At 45.2% G+C, this 19,492-nt stretch overlaps 1 protein-coding gene across 3 annotated transcripts in view; it reads left to right on the forward strand.

The window, feature by feature from the left end:
* The window catches only part of SEMA5A (semaphorin 5A), a 317,265-nt gene that overhangs the window by 125,492 nt on the left and 172,281 nt on the right, over positions 1 to 19,492 (forward strand). Inside the window, exon 1 of one of the 3 annotated variants that reach the window (XM_058680135.1) lies at positions 13,058 to 13,168. The exons of the other annotated variants lie outside the window; for them this stretch is intronic. Coding sequence (XP_058536118.1) covers positions 13,105 to 13,168 — 64 coding nt within the window. The 5' untranslated portion in view covers positions 13,058 to 13,104. Of the gene's footprint in view, positions 1 to 13,057; positions 13,169 to 19,492 lie in introns of those variants that run through there. 3 annotated transcript variants of the gene reach the window in all.

Below are 19,492 nucleotides of genomic sequence, written 5' to 3' on the forward strand. Positions count from 1 at the left end.
GCTTGCAGGCGACCTGGTGATGCAACCCAGAAGGAGCAGCACTGCTGGGGAGGAACTGGATGGTGGTGGGTTCAGGGAGACACATGAGCTGAGGGACTGATGGAAAAGGAGGGTGGATGGTGGCAGCCAGGCAGGGCGATACTGATAGGCAGTGGCTTTCAAAGGGTGTTGCCGACTCATCCTTCAGTGGTGATGGGCAAGAGCCAGAGGAAGAGGCTGATGAGAGGGAGAGGTGGGGAGAGATGATTGGTTAGGCCGACTGTGGGCTGTGGGAGAGAAGTGGAGAGAGGAAGCAGGTCAGGGGTTAGCACTTAGGAAGCAGGCTCCTCCTCCACGGAGCCAGAGGGAAGGAGGCTAGTGCAGCTGCGATGCAGGGCAGTTAGTGGGTGTCTGGGGGTGGGAGGCAGGGAGATCCTGAGGCCCCCAGTCCTGGGTGAGCGGGAGCGGGCAGGCTCCAGGCCAGAACATGGGGGCTCTAGGAAGGAAGTACATGTGTAAGGAAGACTCGTGATACTGCTAATCTTGGCCTCTGTCGCTCTGCACCACCTCTAGGGATAGTGGGATGCAGGCAGTCTCTGAAATTACTATCCCTGTGAACAGGTGCTGCTGCCCGTGAAGGGTTTTTATCTGGCAGGCCTCAACAGAGGAGGCTTGAGAGAGCAGGATGAAACGCTGTTAAGGGGGACGTAAAGAAAAATGGGGTGATCCTGATACCCTGAACCCCAATTTCCATGCACGTTTAAACTGTTGTGCGATGGAGACATCCTGCCCAGGAAGCTACAGCTAAGGTGGAGAGGATGCTAAAGTCACTTCTGCATGCCGCTGAGCACGCTGGGCCCACATCTTGATTTGATTTACTTGGCTAGGTAGAACATGCTGGCAGCATCTTTTTCTCCAGCTTTAGTAAAATATTTGCCACCAAGGGCTCCTGCCGTCTAGCGGCGTTCATTGCTCAACACGCTTTAACAGCTTGCTGTGTTTGCAAGGTTACTCCCTCGACTACCTGTTCTGGCATATTTATCCCTAATAGTGCTGTGTGTGTTAAAATCCCCTGACCACTTACAGGGGCACCACTGACACTTCTGTCCTTGTAATTTGCCTACATGTCTGTTCCGATTGAGAGGGGCAGGGGTGGGAACTACTGACCTTCCTAGGCAGCTTCTCAGCTTGCTGTCTCCTAGCCATCCCTGAAATTAGTTGTAAATGTTTAATGCCTACTTAAGGCAATGGGGCCATCTTCAGCTTTTGTTTGTTTATTGATTACAGCTTATGCAACGTGCTGGCTGTTGAGAGCGCCTGCTCCAGGGGTGGGCCTCGTTTTACAGGGAGCAGTTTCACATTTTATGCCCAGAGAAAGACTACCAGTGAAGCGAGTGTTGCACACTCAGGCCTCTTTTGTCTTGATGCCTCCGAGTGACTAATTTGGAGGCCTTTCTGCGGTGTCTTAGCTGTAGGCTTAGTATTAATGGCGCAGCTTACTCCTGGCTGCAGTCAGGTGGGACACTGTTAGCTTCCACTCCCAGACTCCTGCAATCTTGATCTCTAACTCCTTGGCGTTCCTGCTGTATCTCCCTCCTTGCAAGTTAGATTGACCTGGAAATAGTTTTAGAACTTAGGAAAGAGCTCCCGGGACTCACAGACGAGTGACTTTTGGTCACTGGAGCTTGGGAAGGATGTTGAAGGACTTGACATGCTGTCTCCAGTGTGGGACAATCCTGGGAGAGGATTGTGGTTTGCCAGTGCTGTCGGTGGTCAGCGTGAGGACGTTGGGTTTAAGTCTGCCTTTACCCCCTCATGTGTTGCCTGATCATATCACATGGTGTTTGTGCTTTTGGCACGTTGGCTTTGTTCAAGGTTGGTACTGAAAAAGGCATGGCACATTGTGCAGCTGTGCTGTCTCTCCATCACGCTCGCTTGCTGGGACCCCAGTCCCTTGCCCACTCTGACAGCAGCACCCTAACTCTAGGATATAACTGGGATGTAGTTCCTACTGCTCTGTTAGCTGCCTGTCCTGGGCCTTCTGCTCATCCCTCTGAAACTCTGCCACTGCCTGGCTGCCAGCTGCTCGCCTTGGGGGCTGGGGAAGAGACAGCCCAGGCAGCCTCAGTGGCCCTCTAAGGCGTGGTCAGTGGCAAGCTCTTAGAAAACCATGCCAGGGATGCTAGAAGGCACAGAGGGTGGTTTCTGGCCAGCACCCTTTAAATCTTCCTCTGCTTCATGGGCTTGGTGTCTGGGGCTCCACACAGCTCGGCAGAGTCGTGGCCCTGAGTTGACTTCACCTCTTCTCTAAGACGTGGGACCTTCACTGTCTTCAAATGTAGAACCTGGCCTAAAGTGAGTTCCGGTGTTTCCGTTAATCTGGTGTCACAGCTGCCGCTTTCATCGTCAGAAGCCGCATGTGTGCGATTGCATGGTAACGTGCTGCTGCATTACCCAGGGAGAAATTAGGAAACGTTAGCTTCATTCAAAACGGATTATGTAAAATGAATCATAATACTTGCTGGAATATTTTTCATGTGGGTATGGATAAAATACAGCAAGATACAGTTAACTCAAACTCAAAATGTGCAGACAGCCAATGTGCTGCTTTCTCAGTCTCACAGCAGATTCTGAGCTCCCCTGGGGGTGTCCCTGGGGAGCCAGAGGTTTGTTATGCATCTTCTAAAAACTCCTCCATCATGGAACCCATTCCCTACTTTACCAGCACACAACACCTTCTTGTCTGACAGAAAGTAAACGTAGCATGCGCCAGGATTTATATCCAAAAGGGCTAACTGGAGGTGATAGACACATGTTGATGATCAACTGTGTTGCAGCCTTCTTCCTCTTTGAGTCATGTTTCTGAAGTTGACACAATAGTTATATGTATTTGTAGAGCAGGAGACTGTGAGGAGTGTATATCATGTATTGTGATCCGATCAAGGATTTGCGTTTTCTTACCCTTCAACATTTATCATTTGCGTGTTTGTGTGTGTATAAACCTCAAACTCCTCTCCTCTAGTTATTTATAAATGTAGCACAAATTGCTGCCTTGGATCATTCATGTTGTCAGGCTCCTTCACCAGCTGGTTTCTGGGGCATCGTGGAAGGGTGGGGATTGGGGGCCCTGAATGGATCACCTGTAGGTTCCCAGCAGTGTGGCCGAGGGGTGGGTGTTCCAGGCTCTAGCAGTGCAGGACAAGTCCCATGTTGGGAAGCTGCATTTCAGATGCTGCAGAAAAGCCTTACAGCAGGGACCGGCCTGTGTGCTGTACCCTCTTCTCTGGGCTCTTCCAAGCCCTGTCCTGCCATCCATGTACTTTTTTCACTCTAGTATCAGTTTACAAACATTTTTTTGAACTAAATACTCTCTACCTGACCGACACTGGGAGCTGGAGGGAGGAATTTAGGAGTCACTGGCATACAGATGTCATTCAGAGCTATAGAACTGACTGGCTGAGAGCTCTGTGGGAAAGACTGTAGGCACTTGAGGGAAGAGGTACAAACATGAGCCTGGGAACTGCTCAGCAGCTTAATACCAAGTGTGCAGAGATGGAACAGAAGGTGAGGTGGGTGGGGGATGAGCAGAGCAATCCTGGAAGCCATTGGAGTGGGTGGTTCTCTTGCTGTGGCTGGGCATGCCTATTTGAGGCCCGTGCTCCTGTTCTCATGGATGGAGCCCTTAGTTGGTCCTGGACTGCAGTGTCACTAAGTGTGGCTCGGCTTCCACCTAGGGAGTGGGACCCTTTGGCACAGGATTGGCTGTCAGATGTTCAGACCGCTAGGCACAAGCCAATGACTTCAAATGGGAATATCCCTGGTGCAGTGGATAAAGAATCAATCAAGTGATCTTTCAGAAGTCTTATTGCTTTAGAAAAGGTGACATCTCGGAGGTTGTCCTGGAACCTTGACTGAGGTCATTATTAGCTCGAGGGCAGTGGACAGGTGTTGCATTGTATGTTTGTAACTGAGTAAAGTGAGCTTGCACACGTTACTGACAGCACCCATTCATGCTTATACAAATGGGGATGATCCCATTTTGTAGGGTTGTTGTGTAGATGTGTGTTTGTGTGCTGGTGAAAGCATGAGAGAGAACTACAATGGCAAATGATCATGATGCCTAATGTCACTCCTATTAACAGTGTTTGAAAACCCCATGAAACTCAGCAATTTGAAAAACTAGCAGTGATGTAGAGAAAATGAAATCTAGGAATCAGGTTTTATTCATATCTTGTTGGGTTTTAATGTTAATCACTGCATTATGCAAAGATATGTTGGAATTATTCATTTAGGGGCTAAAAGGAATATTTAAAAAGATTGTATAGATGGTTCAAGCCAGTTTAAATATTTTCTGAGTTTAAAAAAATGACTGTAATAATATAAAGCACAATTTATCCAAATTTAAGCCTCATTTAAATACTTTTATTACTTAATTCCAAGGGGCTATTTCTGCTTTTGTATAAAAGAATATCTATAATGCTCTTGCATGCAAATCACACATCCTGTATCCCATGATGGGGCAACAAAATCTTAGATGATTAATCCATGGATCAAGGCCTAAATCTGAGACCCAAGTGTATTAGCTCAGGAGTACCAATGCAATCCAAAGCAGAAGAAATGGTTGCATATATTTTTTGTGATAGTTTTTTTAAAAATATTTATTTTTCCAGGAAAGACAGAGTTGCAGAGAATAGGCGAGATGGAAAGATCCTCCGTCGTCTGCCTCACTCCCCAAGTGGCCGCGTTGGCTGGAGTTGAGCTGATCTGGAGCCAGGAGCTTCTTCCGAATCTCCCGTGTGGGTGCAGGGCCATCCTCCCTTGCTTTCCCAGGCCACAAGAGGGAGCTGGGTGGGAAGTGGAGCAGCTGGGACATGAATTGGCACCCATATGGGATCCTGATGCATGCAAGGCAAGGATTTGGCCATTAGGCTCTTGTGTTGGGCTCTGTGATAGTTTTTAACTATAACATCTAATATTGATTTTGGGAATTGCATGCAAGTTGTCAGAAAACTCCATCATATTTGTGTCACTCATCCAAGATCTAGAAAACAGATGGTTTAAAAATTTTTAATTTGGGGCCCTGCGGCCGTGGCCTAGCGGCTAAAGTCCTCGCCTTGAACGCCCCGGGATCCCATATGGGTGCCGGTTCTAATTCCGGCAGCTCCACTTCCCATCCAGCTCCCTGCTTGTGGCCTGGGAAAGCAGTTGAGGACGGCCCAATGCCTTGGGACACTGCGCCCGCGTGGGAGACCTGGAGAAGGTTCCAGGTTCCCGGCATCGGATCGGCACAGCATCGGCCTGTTGCGGCTCGCTTGGGGAGTGAATCATCGGACGGAAGATCTTCCTCTCTGTCTCTCCTCCTCTGTGTATATCTGGCTGTAATAAAATGAATAAATTTTTAAAAAAAATTTTTTTTAATTTGAAAAAATTACATAGGCATCTTCACCATCTGCCTGTGATGGAATGAAGGGACTTGATTTATCCCCAAATACTTCAGATAACAAGAAACCCCAATGCAGATTCAAGCCGAATTGTTCATGCTGTGTCAGCAGGCAGAATTCAAGACAGGACTATAGCTGTGTGGGCTTGGGAGAATAAACTAAGACTGTGAGATTGCCTTAGTGTCAGTGGCTCTGTGATGGTGAACCAGTACTGGCCAGTGGAGAAGGTGTCATTTGCTCAGTGATCTAGCAGGCTCACAGGAGAGTTGGTTCTGTTCTAACTTCATTTCCTGTCAGGAGAGGTGCACTCAGGTGCTGAGGCCTCCAGAGTCTGACAGTCAACCTGGGAGCTACCTAGGCCATGGAACCACTCAGCAGAGGAGTTACCTGCCAGTATTTCGGTCACCATGGCTGACACGAATGTCTGCATGCGTTTGTGAGGAAGGAAATCATGGCGGTGTGATCCGTGAGCACACCAGAATCAACCCAAGGAGCAGCAGGAGAATGGGAGTTACTCCAGAAAGTTCTAAATAAGTCAGCTTCCCAAACTGAATCTCCAGGGACAATCATAAGTTTTTACATCCAAACAATAACAGCAGACTGGTGTAAGTTGTTGGTAAGGCACTAAATCGTATCATTCCTTAGGGAGTAGTTTATAACACTCTTGGCATTCGTGAGGAATGCAGAAGGATTTGGGGATTTCCATCAGGGAAACAGAAGAAAAGAAAGATTAAACTTAGAATAAACTGAAGGAAGAAAAAAAGTGAAAACAAAATGAATCAGTTAAGTGGAAAAACTGCAATAAAGATCTGTGACACTAAAAGTAGATGTTCAACAAGCCCGATAAAATCATGAACCCTCTAATTAGAATGACAAAAAGGGCACAGTTTGTTAATATTAGGGGTGAATGAGGAGTCATAACTACAGAACAAAAGGGATAGTTAGAGATAGGAAACTAGGAACAGTTCCTGTGGAATTTTACAAGTTATATGAAATGAGAAATTCCGTGAAAAATATAATCCATGGAAGCTCACTTAAGAAACAGCATTCGGATTCATTATCTCTTAAAGTCAACCTTCTAACCAAGAAATCTTCTGTTGTGAAATTTCCCTGTATTTAAGAGAAAAATGATCGAAATATCATTCAAGTTTCCAGGAAGCCTAAGATGGCAGAACACTTCTCAATATGGAAGTGAGACTCGTCCTGGTAGGTCCGGCACAATGGCTCAGTTAGTTAATCCTCCCCTTGCATGCACCGGGATCTCATGTGGGCATCTGTTCATGTCCTGGCTGTGGAGCTTCTGATCCAGCTCCCTGCTTATGGCCTGGGAAAGCAACAGACGATGGCCCAAATCCTTGGGACCCCACATCCACATGGGAGACCCGGAGGAGACTGTTAGCTCCTGGTTATGGATCTACTCAGCTTTAGCCATTGTAGCCACTTGAGAATGAACCAACAGATGGAAAATCTTTCCCTCTGTCTCTCCTCTCTGCATATGTAAATTTCAAAAAAAAAAAAATTAAATCTTAAATCAAAAAATGTGTCCTGGTGTCAGAGTCAGATCAGACATTCCAGAACCTAAAACCACACAATGTTCAGGAACATAGGAACAGAAATCTTTAATGTTATTTTAATAATTGAATCCAGCATTTAAAAATGTATGTTAGATCCAAGGGGGTTTTAGTTCATAAATGCAAAGTTAAATGGGATTTAAAAAGGTTCACATTTCAAAAATGAATCTTAATGTTGTGACTGATAAAAGTATTGTTTAAATCATTTCAGTAATTTGATGAATTTCTTCACTTGCCTATGATAAAACACTCAGTGGAATGTGTTCCCTCCACACAGCTAAAGATGTCTTCTGAGAAACTTGACTCTAATGCAGCCCTTGATGGTGAAAGGCAAAGTGGTTTTCTTACGAGGATGTTTGCTGTCACCCCTTAAGACTTTTGTCCCTGTGATGGTCTTTGCAAAAATAATTATATGTAAATGATACACTTAAAATAAAAGAATGAATAAATACATGGCAATCTGATGAGAAAAGAAGAACTGAATATGCCTGTTACTTCTAAAAATGATCATTTATGTGTTTTAACCAATAAACATTTTAAAAAGAGCAGTTATAGCTGATAGCTGAACTCCTCATCATTACAGGATACACAGGGAACATTGGCGTTCAATTCGCTGCTATATCCTATCAACTAATAACTGGAAATTAAAGTGTATCATCTATAGTAGCATCCAAACAAAATGGGGGTTTTGTAAGCAAATCATGTGTAGAAGCTGACCAGTGAAAGCCATAAAGCATTAGAGAAAATTAAAGTGACCCAAATGAATAATGAGAGTATTCATGAATCAGAAAACCAACGATTGCTTTAACAGGAGAATTCACATGGTGTGCGCTGCATCATCCCATAGGCGCTACAGTCTGTGTATTCATGCCGATCAAATCAGATCCTACGTTTTTATGGTGGACATTGAAAACCTGATTCTAGAACTTGGAACCACTGAAGTAATTTTGAGAAGAAATAGTGATGGTTAAAGACTTAGCACTGCTGGGAATCAAGGCAGGGAGAGTAAGTGAACAGGGACAAGGAAGCTAACAGCAGAGACCGGAAGTGGACCACACACTGATTGTGGTCTGTTGATTTTCAGTTAGGAAGCCAGACTTAATCTGTGAAGAAATGCTGATCTTCTCAGTCAGTGCTACTGGAAGACATGTATGTACCTAGGCAAAATATGGACCCTAAGTGTGACTTCACATAAAATGTGCAAATCAACTGCTAATGAACATAGAGTTAAGGAGTTAAACATACAAGAGAAAAATGAAGCAATTTGGATTGGTAAGCTAGTTAAGATAGTTCTCGCCTAGAATGCAGAAAGAACATATCAGAACATACTAGGCAATGATTAAAGAGATTGTTCCTTCAAATGCACTGTTAAAAATGGGCAATCAATGTATACACTGAAAATATTTGGAAATGTTCTAAAAGCCTGTGCTTAGTATATATTAAAAATTGTTAATTTTTAAAACAAATGGACTAAGAATTTAGTTCTTGTCTCACACTGAAGCAGAATTTCCACACAAATTGTGGCAGGGAGATTGACAGAAAGGGAGAAATGTCCTGCCCCAGTCATCAGGAGGGAACCCTACGTGTGCTGATGAGCCCATCTTGCTGCCTGCTCTATGCTCCAAGAGGCTCAGCTGATTGACCTCTGCTTGAAACGCCAGTACAGGTTTGACCGAGCAGGACCGCAGGCAGCATAGCAGCCACTCGCAAGGCAGAGAGGACAACCAGGAGCTCAGAACAGCAGCCAATCAAAAGGCAGTGGTAATAGTCAACCCAAAAGTTCAAAGGGCACGCTACTGAGACATTCTACATGAACCAAGCGGAAACTCTGCCTCTTCCACCCTGCCTTCCCTCTAGGCTCCTGCAGTTACACCAGTGGGTGTTTTTGGTTTTTTTGTTTTTTGTCTTTTTCCTTTCCTGCTCTTGTGGACTCTATCAATTGTAAAGCACTTATCAGAAAATATCTTTTTGGAGATGAAATGGAGGGAAAGAGAGATTTTGACTGTTACTCCACTCTTCAAATGTGTGCCAAAGCCGGGGCTGAGGCAGGCTGAAGCCAGGGCTTGAAACTCCACCTGGTTGCCCACGTGTACAGAAGGGACACAAGTATGTAGTTCACCCACTGTCTTCCAGGGTGTGTATTAGCAAGAAACTAGATTGGAAGTGGAGGCAGTGTTTGATCCCGGGTCCTCGTATATTCAGTGTGGGCATCGCTGGTGGTGACTTACTTTGCTGAGTCACCATGCCTGCCCTGATGAAGCTAATTGTAAAAAGTGATGTAAGATCCCTATGCTTACAAACTGTAGACTTGTTAAGAATTTAAAATCCAGTAATAAAGCAGTTCTGGAAATAGCCTGAGTTTGTCAAAACACAATGCTGCGTTTCTTTGGCACAAAGGTGAACTTTGCGTTGAGAAAGATAATTATGAGTAATGTGTTATGTAATATGTAATAAATGAGTGTCTAGGCCTGTGCATTAGCAAAGCTACTTAAGATGCAAGATTCCTAGTCTGTAATGGAAACCCATCACACAGACATTTGAACAAGTAAGGTTGTCTCTCAAAGTTATTTTAACAACTCAAGACTCTGTAGTTCAGGCTAACTAGGTATAAAACAGGTAATTTATACAGAAAGCTTTTATCCTAAACCGTGGCCTTACCCAAAAGTCATCATTAGAAGGGAAGTTTCTGACTCGCTTGTGCTTTGAGAAGGTGAAATTGCACCTGAGAATTGCTGGTTTCTAGATTCCTTTTGGATTGAAGTGGTATTAGCAGTTATTAAAATCTTGGAGACAGGAGACAGGCATACTTTTAACCACAATCCTCTTTGTAGTGTTCTCTACAATTCTTCGTCATTTTCAGGGCCATCTTTCTAAAGGTTGTCTTTTTCCTGCCCTGCCAAATAGTTAATAAAGAATTCCTTGGCATAACAGCTCTGTCCAGTAGGAACTTCTGTGATACCAAATGCTCTTGTTCTGTACTAACATGGTAGCTGTTGAGGACTGAAAAGTTGCTGCTAAAGAGGTGATTAATTTCATTTTCACTGGCTTGATTAATATATAAACAGTCTTATTTTCTGGTGACTACAATAGGAGACCAGTGTGGTCTTTTGTCCACCAGTACTGTTTATGAAATAGCTGGATTCTTTCCTGTTGCTTGGTTCTGATGCTTTGCTGTCCTGGCCTCTTCTCTGACACAATTTCTAGGGGAGAGAAACACAATACATGTTGATAGAGTGCTAAGAACTGAAACGGTTTGGTCATTGTTCTTCTGTTCTCCTATTGTCGGCTCTTTTGGTCTTAGTATCTTTTAATGGAAAATAAGTAGAAAGGGGACTGTTGTATCGAAGATTTCAACCACATTGATCATTCCATCATTCTTGAATCTAGAATTTGAAAAGATATACAGAAGTTGTTGTCACTTGAAAAAAAAAAACTTCCCCTTGTTTTGATCTTGAAATCTTAACACAATAAAATTCTGTAGTGCAAGAGTCAAGCAGAAGTTAGGATTTCGAATGAATATTGACACTGGAAACGCTTTTATCACAAACTTAGTTGAAGAGATTCTTTCATATGAAGTATTGTTTGATCTTTCACTTGTATATTTCTGTAGTTAGTTACCATTTCAAGAAATAAGTCTTAATTCTGCCTAAGGTTAGTAGTTTTATCTTTTTGCTTCCTTTAAGCAAATAACATAGTCGTGAAATATTAGTGTATTTTCAGTCCTCAATAATCAAAATCTTAAACACTCTTACTGTGAAAGATGATTGGCTTGGAAACTACAGCGTCAGGACGCCTTGGCTGTGGAGAGAGGGTAACTGAGCTGCTTGCAGTTAAAATCACAAGCATGTATGGTTGTTGCCTAACCGGGTATAAACGCTTGGTTGGTTCTGGACTGGACCAGGACCCCTGCAGTACCAGCCAGGATCTGAGGGCTGTCATTGCACTGTTTGTATTTTCTTTTTGCATGGTTCCTGATATGCTTCAAAGCTGGATGGCCAGCCGGCCAGCCAGCCAGCTGGCCAACCCTCAGAGGTTAGAAATGACTGAACTCTTCCCTTAACAGTTATGTTGGCTACTGTCTCCTGATTTTAATAAATATGGGATCAATACAGTCTCCTGCCCAAGTCTCTTGGAACACCAGTGTCTTTGTTTGAAGATTGTTTCCTTATCCTGGATTTTTGGCATTCATTTGGATTTCTAAAAATATTACTGGGAGGTATTATTTCTCTTGGCTACAGATCAATAATATCAGCATTGTCACTGTCTTCAGTTTTCAGTGTCGGGTGTGGTCTTCACTTGCCTTTCTTTTCTCCCAGCTCTGGTTGTTTGAGAAAACTGGCTTCTCACAGCAGGGAGAACACTCCTCCAGGGCAGCCGAGCTGCGTTCCACAGCTGCTGGGTGGTTCTGTTTGTAGGCCTCACAAATCCTCGGAAACATGGGACACTGATTGTGCCATGTGGCGTAGATCTGCCTCTCCTTGTAGATAGTAGAGTCCTGGTGGTGAATACAGTACCTGGATCCCTCCTGAACACTGAGTACTCACGGTGCACTTTTAATTGCATAGCTGGCTGGCCATTCTCTTGACAAGAAAAAGTAGATACAAACCCAGTACAGATCCCCAGCTAAATGTGGGCAACATGGAGACCAGGAAAATTTTATTTTGAATTTTTCTCCTAGTTAAACAAAGTTATATTACTGAGTGATTCAAACTCCAAGCAGATTTATAGAAAGTTTGAGAGAGTAGAGTGACCTGTTAGTGGCTTTTGGTGCATTTTTTTTAAGATTTTTATTTTTATTACAAAGTCAGATATACTGAGAGGAGGAGAGATAGAGAGGAAGTGGAATTGCCAGGATAAGAACCAGCGGCCATATGGGATCAAGGCGAGGACCTTAGCCACTAGGCCACGCCGCCGAGCCCTGGTGCATTTTTTAGATGAATAATGAGAATCTGACTTTCAAAAACAAAAAATGTTTTCAAAGAATTCAAGTCATAACATTGTGGAAATTATACAGTGTGAAACTGGCCTACAAAATATGCCCTTTCTATATGATTTTAATCTCACTTGGATTAATTAAATACTATTTGATGTTGATAAGCTGCTTATTTGAAATCCATGAGCCTCTTCCCCCACTCCACCTCAGAGGGGCATGAACAAAGCAAGCTAGCTTTCCTTGGAAACTTCAAATTCTGTTAGGATATTCCTTGGGAATGCAAGTGATGCTTCTGAAGACATTTTGTTAAAATATTAAAAATTCCATTTAGCCTGGGAAGCCTGGCTAATGTAGATGTGTGGCAGGACTTACAGATAAAGGCTCTAAAATAAGTTATTAGGGACCAACTATATTATTCATCCCATTTATAAGATAAAAGTTCTGAAAGGCATCTGAGCAAAGTTGTTCAGTGTCTCCTCTGATTTAATCTGGCTTTTCAAAGCTCTTGAGGCCAACATTTAGAATTTAGGAGAAAAGGGCTGGACATATGGAAATAATAAATTTACATAGTTGCTTGTTAAAGATGCCTGCTTTGAGAAAAATGAACTGGCAGTGCAGTGAAAGAACGAGTGGAAAGATGACAGCTAAGTTTGCATGTGTTTATCATTACTGTTCTTATTTGAGACTTCCCCTTCCTCCGGAGCCAAATTTGGACACTCTGGGATTTTTTTTTAGCAACTTTTTTTCCCTTAAATAACCAATGGAAGCCTGTTTTGCTTCCAGTTTTGTCTTGCTTCATTGCCTGCTTATTTCCATATGCCCATTTTTTTGTGGCCCCAGAGGTGCCTTTTTAGAAAATTTCCCTTGATTTAGCCATCCCATGGCATGAGTTCAAAACAGTTTCTGCTGCAGCTGAACGAATGACCATTTGCAGCAATATTATCTCTTGGCCAGGGTCATGTGACTGTTGCTTGGAGGTAGGGGTGGGAGTGCAGGAAGAAGCACAGTGAGATAATATTCCATCTGTGGTATGTTGTGTGATTCTCAAAGCCTCCAGTTTCCTCTGCTTCTGTGCCTGCATGAAGCTTCAATTGATATCACCATGAATTTCACACTCTGAGTGAGAGAAGGATGTCACCCTGAGGATGTGTAATTCTGTTGTGCTGCAGCAGCTCTTTCTATGACTTCAAGCCAAGCAAAAACATTTGCTTGTTCTGGGAATGTTTTTCAACCAGTCTTACCAGGTGACCTTCTAGAACTTTCTTCCTCCCCAAAATTTGCTTTTGACCTGCTTCTGCCCTATTATACAGCTGCGGCCTCTCCTTTCTAACTTTGGTAGGTGGGGGTGATGGCACTGACTATTTCAAGTGCAGACCCAGAGTAGAACTCTATCTGCCTTGCTGTCCAGTGTATTTTTGTCATCTGTATAACATTAGCAGTGTCCCTGGGTCAGACTGGAGCCTCTTCAGATAGCAGGAAGTGGGAAAGATTGCAGCAGCATTTGCAGTGACTTCTGTGAGCTGTATTTGTGCATGCGCAGACTGCAGGGGACCTGGGTCCTTTGTGGTCTGAGACCAAGCTCCTCTAGCCATGTAACTTCCCAACATAGTGTCTCCAGAACCTGGGGTGGCTGGTAGGGTTCGTGGAAAATTCTGCTCTTTGTAGACCTGGAATCTTTCATTAGTGGATCTTTCTCTTCCCGTTTTGAAAGAGGTCAAAAATCCAAAGCAGAAAGGGAGATGCATTCAGGAAGAGCATGCTGAGCTGACCCGGCAGTCCCAGAGCACCAGGAGGAACCTCCAGGGCCGGGGGTGGCACTGTTTGCCAGGCAGTCAGTCAGTTCTCCTTTGGACATTCAGAGAAGCTCTTGCACATGCCGATTAAGCTTCGAGTCCAGAGAAGGGGACTAAGGACTTCCTGCTTTAGCGCCAGTTTGGCTGACGTCTCCCAGGGCACAGCTCTGCAGCACAGGAGCGTGCTCAGGAAAGCACGGTGTGGCTGGGTTAGATTTCACAGCCTTGGAGAAAGTGGATTAACTTTGGGGTCGCTTAAATGTTCAAGTTCTGCTGTTGGATACAATTGACAAGGTGTTGAGGGGCAGTCTGGTGTTCTCAGGAGGACTCCACCATGAAAGGCTTTGGGCTGAGAGGTCGAGCCTGCTGCAAGATGGCTCGCAGCATGCTGTGTATAGCTGCCGACCTCAGTGGGCTAGTCTCCTTGCAGCCCACAGTGCGCAAGTGGCCCATAGGCCCAGCTCATGCTGGGCAGCTTGGGTCACTAGGTCTGCATTCAATACTGTGTGTCCCTGTCAGTATTGGTGAAGCTGTTCTCTTCATCCTGGGTCTGTTGCTTTTGCCATCATTTGAAATTCTATTCCTCCAAAGGTTATACTAAAGCTTCCTTTCTTTTGAGTGCTATTTTCTTACAAAAAGCAAGGTATGGTGCTTAATAAAAATAAGTTTGGAGAAGTGCTGTGCGTTAGTTATTTCCTGTAAGTGTATCTTGGAATTCCTGTTATCTAGAATGACATCTTAGTTCTGAGTAGTTTGGAAAATGCTTTTTCTGATTTTAAGGTGATTAAAATATTGTCTCTTTTGAAATTTTTTTGAAATTTCAGTATTCTGTCAGTGTTACTCAGATGGATGTATGTAGCCTTGGCCTGGGCATTTGGCCTGTTCCTTATGGCACCTGTTAAGGTTCCTGAATCCCACAATGGAATATCTGTATTTAATTACTAGCTTTGGCTCCTGACTCCAGCATCCTTCTTTTGGATGCTGCTGTGGAGTCCTGGGAGAGGGATCCTGGAGGGCGAAGTGCCAAAGAGGAGGCTGTTGGCATAGCCAGGTGAGTAGTGTGGGCTGTGAGAGATGCCAGTGGTCCACACTGGCTGTGGGGACAGAGGACAGCCTGTTGAGCCCATCAGAGCAGCAGGTCCCTGAATGGTTGCTGCTGTGTCTCCCTTATATGTGCCACAGTGATCCTCTCTCCAGCCCTGTTTGATGAAAATTATATAAACTGTTTTCTTTCGCATCAGCACTGGAGAGGATGCTGCACTAAACTGCCATCCAAATGTTAAGCAGCAGCTTTAGTTTAGAAAGTGAGTGAGCTTATGACTTGACCCGTACATTGTCCTCAGTGCTGTTGATACGTGCATGTGTGTGGCTGTCTGGGACACGTAGGACTGAGTCATTTTGAGCCTTACGTACCATCGAGCGTAGCGAAGCCACATGGTCACCGGCTCTGTCCTTGAAGCGTCAGGCTTTTTTCTGCTGCGTCTCTTGTGAGCAGTGACCTTCAGGCAGCCAGGAGAGGTGCTGACCTGCAGGGTGCTGCTTACAAGTCCACTTCCTGGGGACCACTTCTTGCTGTACTCCCTTGGCACTCTAATCCTTTGAACATTTAAACAGAGATACTGTCACGATATGTGATCCCTGGGTGTCCCTAATGTAGCAGTGTTGATGTTTTGGGGAGAACCAAAATAGAAATGTTTGTAACTGGCGTGAGTGAGGGGTTGGCATGGAGGAAAAGAATGAGTGCGAGCTGGAGTCATCAGCTTGGCCGGCCCTGTTTGTGAAAACAATTCTCGCTAATTATAGTCCTTCTTGAAGAGCAGTGTTATTATACTAACCATATGCAATTAGCCAGACTTCTCTGCCTTTGAAAGCAGAAGTGCCTGCTGCTTCTGCATTTCCTAGGCTAAGCAAGAGCTTCCCAGCTTCTGCTGGACACACTCCAGCCTTCTTCTTTCCTTCAGGAGGTCTAAAAAGCTCCGTATGGCAGTAAATTTAATGGGGCTAGTATATCAAAAATAGAATTATAATTATGGAAAGTCAGTTAAAAGGAGGGTGAACAGTGAAATGAAATGAGATTTTTAATGGCTTGCCAAGAGTTTTAATTAATGAGATGGAGATTTGGCCATGCATGTGACCTTCAGGTGGGGTAGGGAACAAAGCTGTGATGTGTGAATGGGCTCAGAAAAAAATGATTTTCAGAGCAGGAGGCCCTGAGTCTCACCCGCTTCTGCCTTTTCATCCCTTAGGGCTCTGTCCAGATGTCCGGTTCAGAGAGTGGGTTCGGGAGGCCGCTTGGTGGTCTTGTCAGGTGCATGGGGTCTTTGCTGATAGAACCAGAGGCAGCGCCTGCGTGGCTTAGCAAGGAGAAAGTCTTCTTCCTTCCAGGGCTGCCTTGTTGGTGGGACCGTTTGGTAATCTTACTCACTACACAAGCTGCTTTTCATGGCAGCGTTGGCTTGGCGGTCCAGTGGACTTCACTCTCTGTTTTGCACAGTGAATTTCTCTGAACACCAGTGGCAAACAAAGAAAACCCAAGTGCCTGCCAGCCAGAGTACCTCATCCCATCCTGCTGAAAAGCCTCCTCGCACACCACCATGGGGACTCCTGAGGCTATAAAAATTGTTGTTGTCTGATTAAACACAAGTCCCTTTGAAGACCATGAGGGCTCATTTCCATTTGCACTTTCTTGCAACTGTGTGCAAAGTGTTTTTTTTTTTTTTGTTTTTTTTTTGTTTTTTTGGTTTGATTTGGAACCCAAAGTGCTACAAGTCAGCCCACTCCACCTCCTTCATCCTTTTCTTTCAACACAAAACGTTTGTGTTACTACAGCATCTGTTACATTCCATACCCGGAGGCTCTGATAGGCAGCATAGAGCATTCTCTTTCTCTCTCTCTCGCCCTTGTCATCAGCCCCCTGTCTCTCTCTCCCCCCACCCCTCGCCCTCTCTCTCCTCTTCTCACCCATGTTGCCTCCTATGTTCTTATTGGAAGGCAGAATGTGTCGTAACACATATCTACTGGCAGGCTCAGAGTGTTACCCACCCTCCATTTCCCATCAACAGGGGAAAATGTACCTTCAGTTTTGGCTGGGGTCTTCTGGGACTGTGGCTGACACATCTGGGGAAAGAATTAGGATATTGGATGGAGCAGGCAAGAATTTCTATTTATGTCACTGGAAACAGACTTCCCTTGGGAGACATGTCAAAGCTTTTATGAAGATAAATAGCCTGCTGGTTTCAGGGAGGGGTTAAACAATCCGATTAATTCCATGATCAATACCATCATAGCTGTTGGCTCTGGGGTTCCATGGCCAGCTATAGGAGATGTAGGTAGTTACAGTTCTAGAATCTCAGTTCTATGGGGAATGCCTCACTCATTCTTGGATGCATTCATTGGTTCCTTTGCTCAGCACACTGTGGACCTCTGACTTGCAAGTATTCTAAACTCTTTCTGTCCCACCTGGCTCGCTATGAGGAGCTACCAAATGCTTATCATGCTGGCAGCAACTCCTGGGCTGCAGCACCCCACGCTGCCCTGTCTTTGTCTGCCTTGGCATTTCTAGTACAGGATCTTCACTCCAATGTCTAAGAAACAGTTCTTGGGCTGTCACCTCTCTCTCTCTCTCTCTCTCTCTCTCTCTCTCTCTCTCTCTCTGTGTGTGTGTGTGTGTCTTCTCCCATCTTTTTAATTCATTTTTTATTTTAGATGATGTGTATGTGGTTGATCAGAGTGGGAAGGATGTAGGGTGAAGAAGTGGATGTGATCATTGCTCCCAAACTTTCTATTTCTTCTTCCCATTTCTGGATGGGGGAGATAAGGGGATAGGCCATATCCAGCCTCCTAACCATCCCAGTATCTGACAGTGGAGAAAGTCCATCTGATGTCAACTCATGGTCACAATGTGGCGCATGCTTGGAGGAAGCGATAGTTTTGAAATGCTGTCAATCTTGCTTGATGTGTGGATGAGGAATACCTTCCACTGGCTGCCCAGATATATGCTGTCATCATTTGGTTGGGGTAGTTATCCATATGTTCTGTTCTCCATTCTCTGCTGTGGTGCCAGGTGTCCTTTGCAGGCCCTAATGGGTTACCATGTCCTCTATGTGCACCATGGTCTGTCGTCTAGCACTACATCCTTTACACTGAGGAAGACCAGTTCTCAGAGGTGGGCTCATGGACCTGTTCCATGTGACCTGGGCCAAGCTGGACCTCCAGCCCTGGGGCTCATGGACATAGCACCCCCCCCCCCAGGTGGACCCAAGAACTTGGGCCATGTGACCAGGTTCTGCTGGATTGCTCCCAACCCAACCTCTGGAGCTCACAGACCTGGCATCTATTGCCCTCAGACTGCCATGGCCTATCTTACCTTGGTATCCACCAGCGGGTGTTTCAGACCCCTGTCACAGCTGCAGTGTGAACTGGATGGTGATCTAGACCTTCCTGCACCTCATCCTGGTTCTTGGATTTGCCAGTAGATTTTTTTCAACTTGCCCAGCCAGACCATCCCCAGACCTGACCCACATGTATGCTGGTGGGTACTGTAGCCTGATCTGGTTTGGACTGCTCTTTCCCTTGGTTCTTGCACTTACCTGCTGGGACTGCAACCTGACAAAGGAGTTCACCAAAGTCCTCTACCTGATCTTCTCCCAGTGGCAGACCTTGTGCACACAGGTGGGTCCTTGGCCCAGGTAGACTTTGTTCACCTCATGTCCTGGCAGGAACAGTGTCCTTGCTCAACCGGCCCATACCCTTTCCAGTTCTTACTGTTGGGTGTTACAGCCCAGCCAAACCTGGTCTGTGCCTAGACATGGCTCTCACATGGTTCCGTGGGAGCTGAGACCTAGCTCAGCCTGTTCTATACGCACCTGATTCTCACAAGTACCAGTGTGCTGGAGTCTAGACCAGTCTGGCACTCCCCAGACCCAGACCACACCTGTGCTGAGGGAAATTGCAGCCATATGCAGTCCAGCACAATTCCCTGATTCTGGTTCTCATGCTCCTCAGTGGGATTTGCAACCCAACAGGGCATCCGCTTAGCTCCCCAACTAGGTCTGTTCCCAGCCACAGTTCTCACATGTGCCAATGGAGATTGCTGTTCCACATGGGTGAGCCCACATACTCCCTCACAGATTCTACCCCCAGACCTGATCCGCTCATGAATTTGTTGGCCTCATGCCCCAGCCTCACAGTACCTGTTCCCTGGGATGCCCATCTCATGTCTCCTAGCATGGCTTTTTCTTGCTACCCTGAGTTCAGCTCAAATGTCATCTCTGCATGGTGTCTTTCTCTCAGACTCTGGATTGCATTGCTCCATGCCATGCTCTGAGAAGTCATCCTGTTTTTCTTGTTAACATCATTACACATATCTTGTTCTTTTGTGTGTGTCACCAGTATATACATTCATCAAGACCAATGGCCGCCTCTGCTTATTTTTTCCTGTAAATGTGACTAGTTCCGGGGCAGGGCCAGTGCCAGATTGGCAGGTGTCAGCTTCTGAAAAATTGGAAAGAATCTACACCATGTTGCCCTGGAATGGACATTCAGTACAGAAACATCAGGGACGAAGCATGCTGTTAGAATTGGTTGTGACAAATGAATGGAAACCCAGCAGAGGAAGGCTCGGGCTCTGAGGTTATTTGGGAAGTGCAAGGAAGTGTGCGATGGACGTGTGAAGAGAAATGGAAAGCAGGATGAGAAGTGGGACAGAGACGTTGAATTCCCAGCTCGCTCCATGGAACTCCGTGCAGCCATGGTGCAGCCTGTGGGTTGTTCGCA

The sequence above is a fragment of the Ochotona princeps genome, chromosome 23 (assembly GCF_030435755.1).
Source record: "Ochotona princeps isolate mOchPri1 chromosome 23, mOchPri1.hap1, whole genome shotgun sequence".
NCBI classification, from domain to species: domain Eukaryota; kingdom Metazoa; phylum Chordata; class Mammalia; order Lagomorpha; family Ochotonidae; genus Ochotona; species Ochotona princeps.